Source organism: Ambystoma mexicanum, chromosome 2q (assembly GCF_040938575.1).
Source record: "Ambystoma mexicanum isolate Mex_15411 chromosome 2q, UKY_AmexF1_1, whole genome shotgun sequence".
Taxonomy (NCBI): Eukaryota; Metazoa; Chordata; class Amphibia; order Caudata; family Ambystomatidae; genus Ambystoma; species Ambystoma mexicanum.
Window position 1 is genome coordinate 1,354,426,594 of NC_090924.1, and position 13,446 is coordinate 1,354,440,039.

The 13,446-nt window shown below is 43.8% G+C and overlaps 1 protein-coding gene across 2 annotated transcripts in view; it reads right to left on the reverse strand.

Moving 5' to 3' along the window:
- Positions 1–13,446, reverse strand: part of TOPAZ1 (testis and ovary specific TOPAZ 1) — a 2,616,805-nt gene that overhangs the window by 75,655 nt on the left and 2,527,704 nt on the right. For both annotated transcript variants that reach the window (XM_069648829.1, XM_069648828.1), the window contains one exon: positions 1,102–1,285. In XM_069648829.1, coding sequence (XP_069504930.1) covers positions 1,102–1,285 — 184 coding nt within the window. The remainder of the gene's footprint in view (positions 1–1,101; positions 1,286–13,446) is intronic.

The following is a 13,446-nucleotide window of genomic DNA, read 5'->3' on the forward strand; positions in this document are numbered from 1 at the left end:
GAGTCTGAGGGAGTTGCACACTGAGCAGCCTTTCCATCCGTGGTCTTCCCCGAAGCACCGGAGGCAAAGCGTGTGCAGATCTGATGTGGGGAAGGAACCGTCGCACAACGGCACCTGCTCAAGCCAGCCGCGGTCGACATGCGCCGGGGACGGGCTAGGGCACTGGTGGATGGTGTTCTCAAAGACCTGAAAATTATAAAACAAAAGATTAGGGAAAGCGCATGGAATTATGAGGCTCGAGGCCTCACCCAAGAGCACTGGTGAAAGCAGTCCGTTCCCGTCGACGCGGAAAAGAGGATCGAGGTGTGGCGGCTGGGAGCGCATGCACCCAGGGCCATGCATGGACACATTTAAAGGCATTGATAACACTTTGGTAGGGGTCATAAAACCAGCTATCACTGATCCATCAAGGGGGAAGTAACCCTATGCTAATTTAAGGTTTATGCTATTTTATTCTTTCATAGTGATAGGATATTAGGGTAGCGTAGGTTATGACAAAGGACAGTTTCTTTGTAAGGCTTCCCGACAAGCACGCATTTATTATTTTCCATAGCAGGGAACTCATCGTAGAATTATACCTTAGAGGATTCATTCTTTCCTTTAATAAAATATTCTGTTACCAACATGTCCTCTTGTCCGTCTCCTATATCTGACTTACCACAGCTTTGTCTTTTCTAACTTATAAAGAGATAGGCATCTCTGTACAGATAAAGAAGAGGTAGTAGGATAGTACTTATACTATATGTAACTTATCTAATGCATATTCTGTATTTTGCTCAACAGTATCTCAAATTACTGGCTAGCATAAAAATTATAACAGCACTCATCTACTCTACTTGTTGTACTTTACCAACAAAGTATCTATCTTGAATCCTTTACCCTGTTTTTCCAGGATTAATTTTGTTGTAATATTGCACTTTATAAAACATCAATAAAATAAAAATAGTAAACCCAAAAACATTAAGCTGGTATGCTCCGTCCTATGTAGTAATGAACCATCATTCAGAAGACGTGTCACTTTAAAAGTATGCAGAAATCACAATAATGTAAAATTGTTCCAATTGCAAAAAAAACACTGCACATGGGGAGATAAAACGTTACCTTTTCAGGACTATCTCAAGAGTTTGATTGGCACCACTGGGGCTTTGAATGCTACCTGCATTGGAGACCATGAAATACTCAATAGCCAGGATCATTTCAATCTCAGACATGAATGAAGCGATCAACAGCATCTTGCGATACAAATTTCCTTCCATCGGTGGGTAACATCCCTTAATTAGAGCACCTGAAAAGAAAAATGAGATCTAAAATCTCAAATACCTTTTTAAAATTCAGAAAGGCTCAATTCCTTTATTAATGAAGATAATGGGAATTATTTTCTGTTTCAGGCAAGCATATCTGAAGTACTGACTTACAATATAAAGGGTGAAAACATTTGGAAATGGAGAAGAAAGAAAATCAAAATGCAACTAAACTGCAACGCCTGTATCAGCTTCCATCAAAGCTTCAGTTGCGCTATATTTTGTGGCCACGTTTTGTAGGCAAGAAAAGCACAGACAAATAAATAAAACGTAGCAATGAAAGTGCCCAAATATGCACTATTGATTTCATCATACCCACTTACCAGAGCCTAACCTAAACCGCAAAGGTAGTCAAAATACCCACCAGGGGTTACAGACTATTTTACTGAAGAGTATAGTGCAATACCGACACAAGGTTCCTACTGAGAGTAGGATCCCTTCTCTTTCGCAAGCAAAACCTTTACAATTGTACACCAGACAATTTTAAAATCAGACAAACAAATTCTTAAGAACATTTAGGAACACATTCTTTGGTAAATGGATACCATTTGAAGTCATTAATACCGTAACTTACTAAATAGTTGTATCATGAAATACCAAGCATTTACAATTGCACAATAGTGCATCTTTATACTCAAATAGAAACACAAAGACTGCTCTCACTCTTATTTAGCCTGTATATCTATTCTCTAGTCAATATAGTATATGAAAATTAAAAATAGTACAGTCAAACTATCCCTAGTATTAGCAATAATGTACTTGAATATTATTCTAGCATCTTGCACGTCTCTTCACCTCTAGGAATTGAATGCTCACAGACACTCAACAAATGCATATTGCCATCTAAAATACGGCACAGTAAAACTTAAATATATACTCACATTAGTGGTGTTAAGTTTGGAAAAAAAAGGAACCATATGCGAGTGTACTCTAGCCACTGTACCCTCAAACGAAGGGGGCTAAAACACTATTAAAAAGCACATGGGTCCGAAGAACAATTACTTAAAACAATCTAAAAAAATATGGCTAAAATATACAGAAAACAGTAGCAACTCGCCTGTTGGATTTCTCACTTCCATCCACCAATGCCTGTACAGGACCGCTTATCCTGGTTAGGGGATGTGGAAGCGGGAGCAAAGGCTATAATACACTGTAAGCCCAAAGTTGTACACCACAGCTCAGTGCTTCCATGCATCACTTCATGGTTAAAAGCTAATCTCCCAAAAATACATCATTGCCACTTTAGGTTTCCAACGACTATGTAAAATAAATGATGGTATTAAAGTTAAATTCAAAAGTTACAAATATACAAGAATTTGAAAACATTGATAATACTTCAATCATTTTAAAGCCAGAGCGCAGATGAAAAATCTGTAGATGGAAAATTGTATCTCCAAGGCTTCTGAATCCATTTGCTCTTTCACAAGAGACAGTACATCTGTTCAGCTCTGCCTTACATTGTCAGAGGATTCTGAAAGCTCTGTTAATTTCCACACTTTTTTCATGTACTTTATATGAAGTGAAAACAGGCTCATCTAATATTGCATGGCTTCAAACAGCCAATCTTTGCCTGTAGTGTTTATGTGTAATGTCAATCACCTCCCATGGATCCAAGCCAACTACCATGGGTTAAAAAGTAAACTAATTGAAGGGATCAAACTAGCTATTTGGCACTAAGAAAAACAATTTTTTTTAACTTTTTGGGCAGGATGCTATTGCAAATGTGTCACTCAAATGAAAATGAACAGTAATCCTATTTCTGCAAAAGCAATAATTCCCCATAAAGATGCGCCATCATACTACACTTTGCATGGGCTCCACCTAATTTAAAAGCAATGTTCCTCGTAAGTATATGTAACAGATGGCCAAAATTATTTCTGGATACTGATAGATTTCAAGGATTTATTTTCTTCTTAGATCAGTTGTGATAAGCAGATTGTTTAGTGTGAAAAGGAGCAGATTGCTCAAAGTATTGATTGTTAAATAATATGCACACAGTGCAGATGTGCGCACTAGCAGTTACTGCAGCGTTGGTTTGGAAGTCTGCCTACAATTGTTCCTGTGGCTTTTGTCAGCAAATTGTTTTAAATTGTGCTGGAAGCGCAAAGCGTGAAACGCTCATGCGGAATTCAGACGAGTGCAGTAGAAGTTACTGCAGTTGCTGCGAGGGCCAAGGCGGCCTTGGGTGGGAGCAGAATGTTGCTCCCGAGAAAGAACTGACAGTTGGTGGCTCCATAGCATCTGCGTGCCTTGGGAGCTCAGTTAGTGTTGAACGCAGGCTACAAAGTACACTAGTAGCAGAGGAGCATTCACCTGCAGTTAGTATTTTAAAAATGTCCTTTTATCTGTGATGGCAACTACCACACACAGGCTGCGAAGCAAGGTGGCAGTTGTCCCCAGATTTTCTTTTTATCAAAATCTTGAAGATTCAGAGCATCAAGTCAAAATTACTTGTTCCGCTTGTCCTGAATGTATTAAATCGACTTCTGTAAAATGGAAGAATCAAGTAAACATTTTTAGAATTTATGAGTGCTAACATTTACCTTCAAAATTCACCCACTTAATTATTTTGCTTGATAACTGATAACTCATTGGCACTGGAAGAACAAGGGAACGCTGCTGTAAATCATGATCTTCTGGGGCTGTACCTAATACGCGATCAGTGCAGCCAACATTGGGCGGATTAGCTGTTTCTCCGTGATGCACACTTTTTGTGACTCAGTAGAATTGTTGGCTAGATCCCACTCTCTTTTTTGAAATGACGAGACGGAATCTCCTGTAGCCTCCTCGTAAGCATATTATCCTTCACCCACGCCTCTTACTTCACCCAAGACTCAAGAATCCTTGAATGATAACCCACACACTTCACAACCAACAATATTTGCTCTTAATTTCGTGCTAAACTCTTTGGTTAACTTATATGAGAATATTCACCAGGAGCTTAAAGACCAAAAAACAATTCCTTTTACTTCCACAGATAAGTAAAATCTCTTGGAAGGATATATTGGTGTGGTATTCATATTCAACCATACATCTAATCTACCTATGAAATAGGCCTACAATTAAACAAGGGCTCATGCTAGGCCGCTATATAACTCCAAAGAAGAGGTACAGCATACTGAGAAAAATATAGGAAACATTTATGAATACATCACTTGAGCATGACGGCAATGGTGCATCAGCTTCAGTAATTGAGGTTTCTCCCTTATCACAAGAGAAGGAGTTCAGTAACCATAAGAACGTTAACAGCAGAAAAAATATTTAAAATATCCATCCACTGAAAATAGGGGATCTAGGAAATGTCTTTGTAAATTAAAACTCTCTCTTATGGACAGCAATGTTACTTTACCGTCAGCTCTTCTAGAAGAGAATGAGTATCTACAGAGTTCTGGAAGGAGAAAATTAGTGGACAGTTTGAAGAAGCAAAACAAAAACACAAAATCGGTGGGACATTTAGAATCAATCATCGGAAGTCACCAGTGCTCCAACAACAAGAAATGGTAACTCCGCCTCTTCGGAGGTCTCAAAGACGTCCCAAGCGACGTTCATTCCTGCTTTGGAGCACTCCTAAGAGGAGGAAATAAATATCAGATTTGTCAACATACTCTATCCAAGACATAACTGAGAAACCCCCTACAGCGGAGCTACAATTAGTCCCAGCAACACTAACTAAATCTCCCAAATAATGGTGTGACTCCAGCCTCTAACTCTTTGCACAACTGCAGTTTAGAGAATCGATATATGTCTCATAGGACCCGGATAAATAGCCCTGAAGTACCTGATAACATTATTGACAAGGTGGAGTTCTGTTCACTAGACAAAAAGTCCAACTTGGTTCTACAGGAGGTGCAATACAATGTTAATCCCACAAAGCTGTACACAGACACTCAATTTTCACATCTATCATCAAGACATTTGCTGTCGGAATGCATCTTCAGAACTAGTTTGTCTATAACTCAATCAACAGAATGTTTTATGGTTATTTTCATGAAGCATCTTGTCTGTTACATCTCTTCAAATGTTATAGACCTGGTTTTGTTTCCAAAAGATGACAGAACAGATATAATTTATATCCATTTAGACTCTAACTTAATTTCACCTATTGTTATGGAGCAATCCCTAGCCTTGGGACAGTTGGGCTATGATAGCTTTACATTTAAGACACTATTTATACAACCACGACAGTAGAGGAAGGGCTATCCCTTCCCTTAAAAATCGACAAGCATAATAAACCTGGCCAACAGTGTTTTTTTGGTAGTTCAACCAAAGCTTGCTATGAATTGGCAAGATCATGATTTGTTGTGGTTAGCGGATTCTTTATCGAAGGGCAAAACCCAGGGGGCTTGTCAATGAAACCGACAACTCTCTGAGTTAAATATTATTTGTTGGAATACCCGTGTACATTCACATTTATTTTGCAATTGCAATTATGATTACTCTTCCCGAGAAAGTGATACATTAAGCTTCCAAGAAACCTGCTTGGTAGCATGCCCCGGGATAGATGGTTATTTGCGGTTTCATTTATCTGCACAAAAGGGTAAAAAAAAGGCATACTTTCGATCTAATCTTTTTGCTTCGGCACTGCCGCTTGACTCAATTGGCGATGAAATATTAGTTGTGGATATTTATTGGCATAATCAAGTTCAAAATTGCTTTCTTTTAAAATGTATATTGGAATCCGGCAAACATTTCTCAGGAAAAGTTATTTAACTGTGTAAAGACTGGAGGGGGGTATCTGTACTTTTGCTCAATATATAGTTGGGGTAGAGGGACAGAGCACCCCAGCCAAGTTTCTTTAATGGTAGATATGGGGGAGAAACCAAGACGGAGACTCCACAGAGGTGATACAGGCTGGTTCTTAGGTACAGTGAGTTCCCGAGCTCGCCACAAAGGAATGTCCACACACTATGTTATGTGCTAACACAGTTCTTTTATTAAGTAAAATAAGGTTCAGGTAAACCTATACCACTAAATAACACTTTGTACTCAGACAACACTTTTCGAATAAATGCAATAATAAATACAACTATGTGATACCACAGTATACTTAGATTCAGTAAAAATGCACCAACTGCTGACAGTTATTAAAAAGCATAAGAATTCTATTACAAGAACGGAGGCGAGCATTATGCTTTTCTTCTTGAATTTACTGCTCAACAGCAATTCAAAACTTTCACTTTGAAACTTTTTTTTTTTTTTAGAACATATGCCCAATGAGCTTAAAAAACGAAACAAAACAAAAAGCATGAAGTTCATACATAAAACTCCCTATCCCAAGAGCCCCTGAGGCTCTGTAGTCCTTAGCCTCTTTCCTGTCCACCAATGACAGTCCTTGAGTCAGTATAAACTCCCATGTCCCTAGGTCCTTTCCTCTTCTTTTTTTGCTGGCTCGACAGATAAGTGTTCTATTATTTTATGGTTTACTATGCCAGTTGTCAGGAAGCTGGGTTTCACTTCGCATTCACTAAAATATTTATGTAATATCCATTGTACTAGCGTATGCTTTTGTCTAAACGCCAGCGCATGGGAGGTTTCTATTACGGCTCGGGTGCGCAGCGTATTTACAGGCGCGTAATGTATTGATCACACATTTTATGACGGCGTCCGTGACGGGGATATTATTCGTCGGAAGGGCGCGTTAGAGGGAATGGGTATCCTGCGAGTCATCTCGCTCGCTTCAGGGAACCCATTCCCTCAATAACCAAAAGTGCGCGAAAGACGCGTTTCCTCTCAGGAGCCGTGGAGATTACAGCAGGCTCATTGGAGAGATCCGCGCATGCGCGGGCAAGCTACCTACTCGTGTAACGTTCTTTTCTCGAACGTTACGCATTTATACATGGTACCAAGACCCGAGCACACAGAGAGATTAGCTCCTGTATTTACGAGCGATTGTAGAGGCTTATAAAAAAATTAATTAAAAAAAAGTAGATACGATTGAAAAGTACACGGCAGTATTCACGCTCGTGTGCTGTCTTTTGTATCAATCTGACTGTACTTTTGTTACAGCAGATTGAAAGCAGGTCATTCATTCTGACAGACTTGGCCTGTGACAGAGAAGAAGAGTGCTGGCAAGAGTACTCTGACCAGGAGCAAGAGCTACTAGAGGAAGAGTTTGACCTCTCTCAGAGTTTCAAGAAGGTCTTGGGAGATTCCCTAGTTAGAGCAGTTGCTCAAGGGGTTCAGCCTATTCAGGACAGGCTTCAAGTCCTGGAAGATATGTTGGGCACTAACGCTGGCAAGAATGTAGACCCAGGAGAGGGGACCTCCACCATCAAGCCTCTACAGAAAGTACACAGGGGGTGTTAAAGCAGCCTGGAAGAGGAAGCACTCTTCTACCCCCCCAGGCTTTGAGATGGGGAAAAAAGGAAAATCCCTAGAGGCAGCTGACGCCTTTGACAGGCTAAAGGACGCGTTCCTTTCTAGATCAGCTGTGCCCAGCCTCGTACCCCCTACCCCAGGGGCGAAAAACACAGGGGTTACACCGTCTTCCTTAGATGAATATGACGAGCAAGAGGAAGAGGTGAGGCGTCTGTCAGAGAGCATTCAGGAGAAAGAGAAGGTGAGACAGACAGAGAAAATTGCCAGCTTGGTGGAGAGTCCCTCCGAGGAAGACATGTCAGATATGTTTGAGCCGGAGGACATCAGACATTCGCGATCCACAGACTGGGCACCATCCCCTAAGGTGGCGCTGTACATGTCCCAGAAATTAAGGAAACCATTGGAGAAAGAAATAAGGTTCAGATTGCAATCAGAGTGTCCTAGGCCAGAGCTCTTGGGGAAGCTGGCAGAGACCCCAGAGCTTGACCCCAAAATGCTGACTTTCATTACAAAGGCCGGGAAGGACACAAGGAGAGGGATCAATCGCGCATGGTGATCCTGTCAGGATAAGGTACTAGACCTGTCAGGCCCGATAGCAAAAATTATGGACCTCGCTGAGAGGGCCAAGGACACCTCAGAGTCGTTGGACCCGTATGTTCTAGCTGGATGGGCTCAGAGAGCCGATTGCCTCTTGGGCAATGCAAACACCGCCATTTCAACAGAAAGACGTAGGTCCACACTCTTGAAGATTGATAATAAATTAGGAGACAGCCTCCTACGAAGCAGGAGAAGGGGCGCAAGGACTTCTTTTTGGCGAGACGTTCGTCAAAGAGATGAACAGATTTGTAGGGACCTACACCGCTCTGGAGAGAGCACAAGCATCAATAAGAAAAGTTTTCCCTACTCGAGTTTTTGCAGGGGCCGGCCGTAACAGAGGTCGCTCGTCCGGCGCCTCAATTTCAACAGGAGACCTCAGGGCCCCAGAGCCCAATACTGGGAGTCACGACAACAAGACTCATTCTTCCCGAGCAGAAGAAGAGGTTTTAGGGGACACCGTGGAAGAGGATACTTCAGGCACCAGAATAGCTCCTCAGGTGAGAAAAAGCGCAGCAAGTTATCCCCCGGTGGGCGGGAGAACGTTGCTTTTTATGAACAACTGGCGTGCATTATCAGCAGACGCGTGGGTACTTCAGACAGTTCAGGAGTTTCTGCTAGATTTCGTGGGAGAGCCAAAGCAGCTCAAAATCCCGCAGTGCATGCATACCTCGGCGGAGGAGATAGATCTTTTGAATGTAGAGTTAGAGGCGCTAGCGCAAAAGCAGGCGATAGAGAGAGCACAGCCTCAGACAGAGGGGTTTCTGAGCAACATGTTCTTGGTACAACGCAAAGGGAAGGCGAGACCGGTTATCAACCTAAAGGAGCTAAATGGGTGGCTGGTTTACAGGCACTTCAAGATGGAGGGGATGCACCTATTCTCAGACCTCCTGAGGAAGGACGATTGGCTAGCACGGCTAGATATGAAAGACGCATACCTTACAATTCCAGTAGCACGGGCATGTCGTTGCTTCCTGCGCTTCGAGTGGAGAGAGGAGATTTGGCAGTTCAGGACGTTGCCTTTCGGGCTGGCGTCAGCGCCTTGGGCCTTTACGAAGATAATGAAGCCCATAGCTGCAGCAATGCAAGAACAGGGCATAAGGATGATCATTTATTTAGACAATATTCTGCTCATGGCAGAGAGCAGAGAAAGGCTACAGAGACAGATACAATGGTCGACTGCCTTTATCTCCAGTCTAGGTTTTCTGATCAGCAAGGAGAAGTCAGTCCTAGTCCCAACCAGGACCCTCGAGTTCCTCGGTTTTACCATAGACACGAGGAAGGCCATTCTGGCCCTTCTGAACGCCAAGATAAGAGCCATCAAGAAGGATCTGAGGTCAGCTCTGGGGAGTCAGCTTATTTCGCTTCGGAATCTGGCCAGGATAGCGGGACTCCTACGCGGCCTCGATTCAGGCGATCTTCCCCGGGCCTTTGCACTATCGAGCCCTCTAGAGGCTCAAGATCAAGTACCTTCAGAGAGGATGGCACTACCACCAACAAGTCCCTCTAGACGAGGACAGCAGGACGGAGCTCCGTTGGTGGCTGAGCAATATGGAAGCATGGAACGGCAGGGCCATCTTCGGGGACAGGCCCAAACTCATAATAGAGTCGGACGCCAGCAGGTCAGGCTGGGGAGACAGGTGCGGGAGCACAGAGACAGGAGGAAAGTGGTCTCCAGAAGAGCTGGAGCTACATATCAATTGCCTGGAACTTCTGGCAGGATCTTTTGCGGTGAAAGCCTTCCCCAGAGACACAGCTCAATGCTGCATCCTGCTTCGCATGGACAATATCTCTGCAGTGAGGTACATCAACAAACTGGGCGGAACAAAGTCCAAGATGTTAGTAGAGATTGCCAAGGACTTTCGGCATTTTTGCCTGAGCAAGAACATAGCAGTCAGAGCGGAATATCTTCCGGGAGCGAAGAATACCGTAGCCAATTGGAATTCTCGCTATCTTGTAGACTCCAGCGACTGGAGACTACACAAATCAGTTTGACAAATTGCAGCGCAGATAGGGGCCGCTGCACACAGATCTGTTTGCCTCCAGGTTGAATGCGCACCTAGAAAGTTACTTCAGTTGGAGACTAGATCCGGAAGGTTTGGGAACTGACGCGTTCCTTCAATTTTGGGGCCAGAACTTCATTACGCATTTCCCCCCCCTTCGCGATGATTTCCAATACCCCTGGCGAAAGTATGCAGGGACAAAGCCAAGCTAGTGATAGTAACTCCAGAATGGAGTTCTCAAGCCTGGTTTCCGATTCTGATTAAACTTTCCACGGATTTCCCTCAGAGGATCTTACACCAAGAGGAGCTTCTACTAGATCCAGCGGGAGCGCCTCACCCTCTGATCCTAGATCATAGCCTGACACTGTTGGAATGCAGAATTTCTGGCAAAGGTGGCACTTGCCGGGACTTTCAGAGGAAGCTACAGAGCTCATTAATATATCATGGGCTCCCTTGACGGTCAGGAGCTATAATTCCGCTTGGCAGACCTGGGAATTATGGTACAGGGAGAGGAGTATTCCTCCCATTTCAGCTCCTATAGCTCAGGTAATAAACTTCCTGGCGGCCGTGAGCGCGGAAGGAAAAGCATTCAGAACGACAGGCGTGTATAGGTCAGCCATATCGGCAGGTCATGATCTGGTGGACGGAGTGCCAGCGGGAGAGCATGCAGCAATCATAAGACTTCTCAAAGGCATTAAAGCGAGTATGCCACCATTGCCTAGATGATGTTCCTATCGGAGAAGCAATTGTCCGGGAAGCTAGCTACATTGTTATGTTTGGTTTCATGCAGACGCGTCTCGGACGTAAGAGCTCTGGAGATAGATCGGAAGATCTTTTATCCGGAAGGAGTAGCTTTCAATATAGCGCAGCGCACCAAAGCTAACTCCAGGATAATCTCTTATCGTATTTTCCAGAGAACAGCAAGCTATGCGTAGCGCAATGCTTAAAGAGATATGAATCAGTCACAGCAGCAGTGAGACCTGTAGGGGTGACTCAGCTACTTATCGCGCGTAGGAAGCCTTTCAGAGCAGTAGCCGCAGCAACTATAGCGAGATGGGTGAAAGAAGTCATGGAATTGGCAGGAATAGACATATCTATGTTCGGGGCTCATTCAACCAGGGGAGCTATGGCTTCGACAGCTTTTGAAGCCCTAGTTCCGCTGCAGGAGATCATGAAAGCCGCAGACTGGGCCAGTGATTCAGTATTCAGGACTTTCTATTTTAAGCCAGTGACTAATATTGTGGCAGCAGTGATACAAAGTTTTGAACAAGCATAATGCTCGCCTCCGGTCTTGTAATAGAATACAGATTGGCCATGCGACAAGCGCAGGAAGTCTTGATTCTATTAAAGACACGGAGGCGAGCATTATCCCGCCCGTCAAGAATAAAATATTACAATGTCATTGTACTGTATTATTGCTTGGTGTGTTAAGAGAATTTTTCCCGACCCTAATGGCAATGACCTTCTCTTTGTTGTAGGAGAAGAGCAGAAAAATAACAGACTAGTGGATTGTCAAAGGCCTTCAGCGCGAGGCGTAGCAGAAGGATGCAAGTTATGGGAAGTTGATTTTGTTTTACGTTGAAAGAGAGTTATGCAGCAGGACGCAAGGGAAAGGAAAAAAGAAGAGGAAAGGACCTAGGGACATGGGAGTTTATACTGACTCAAGGACTGTCATTGGTGGCCAGGAAAGAGGCTAAGGACTACAGAGCCTCAGGGGCTCTTGGGATAGGGAGTTTTTATCTATGAACTTCGTGTTTTTTGTTTTGTTTCGTTCTTTAAGCCCATTGGGCATATGTTCTAAAAATAAAAATTAAAAAAAAGTTTCAAAGTGAAAGTTTTGAATTGCTGTTGAGCAGTAAATTAAAGAAGAAAAGCATAATGCTCGCATCCGCGTCTTTAATAGAATCAAGACTTCCTGCGCTTGTCGCATGGCCAATCTGTATTACTAAGCATTGGGTAACCTCAGACAGTAATGTAGAAAGGCAGGCAATATTCGTAACATTGGAGGATTGCTATCTTTATGACCAAAAAGGCATTATTGTGCGAGGATCCCCTCCACCTGGGCAAACTGTAAGGAAAAGTTATGGTGTATTTTATGTTGTATATAACAGCCTAATCCAAATATGTTCATTAACAGTCTGCTTCTCTTTTTACAGATCCCACTACGCCCAAAGTACCTGGGAAGCCACAGGAGAACAGGATCCAAGACGAATCTGGGAGCCATAGATGAATCCTGAAGATGGAAGATGCTCTTCCTTGTCACAGTACCTTTGGTGCCTTGACAAGCAAAGTGGTGGAGTTTCTTGGCTTTACTCAATGAGACCCCGCAAGGTTGGACACCCGCAGGTAGGAGGAGTTGCTGGGATGTTGGTGTTGAGCAGAAGAAGGGAAAGAAGCAGTGTCGGAAAGGCAGCAATGCAGGTCTGTCGCAGCAGTCTCTGTTGTCTGAGTGCTACGCCGGATATGAATGTCCCACGAAGATGATACTTGCTGTGGACCTCGACAATGCCTGGATGAAGAAGATAAGTCCTTTAGTGGTCGTTGATGACTTTCGGTGGCGACGGGTGCAGTGGCAGAAGTAGGTCTCAGGTTTCAGTATTTCGTGGTTGGCTGCCTTTTGGTTCTTCGGTGCTGCATGTCAGAAACCTGAAGGTGTCTCAACCCCTATTCCCTGGCGATCTGTCGTTCAGTTGGCCAGGACACGGCCATCGTGATTGGATACAGTTCCTGGGGGTGGACCAGTGGGGGAAGATCACCCGGATGAGGGGTGTCCAGGGAGTGGAAGTGGGACACCGAAGGTTGAGACATGGTACCCCCTTTCCTTGTAACCCCTTTTCCCTATCCTACCCTGTTGGATATTTAGAAGCACTACCGCCCCCTTCCCCTTTTTCAACACAAACACTTTCTTACACCGTAACAGACAACGGACTAACACCAGAGCCATTTACCTGACATGTTCCAAAACAAGGGTCAGGCAGAGTCAGGCAATTGAGAATAATCACACACCGCTGACGGCCCTTTACCTTCCCTAGAGGGATAAAAGGCAGAGCACGAGAGCACATTACGAGCAAGGCCGAACGCACGGGACTACAGCTATACCGGACAGCCAGTTCAAACAGAGGAGAAAGGCAGCGAGACCTGGAAGGATGACAAAGGGGGAACTGTCCTTGACCTTTTCAACTCAGACCCGCAAAGCCTCAGAGAGGGAAATCATATGACCGGGAGTTACA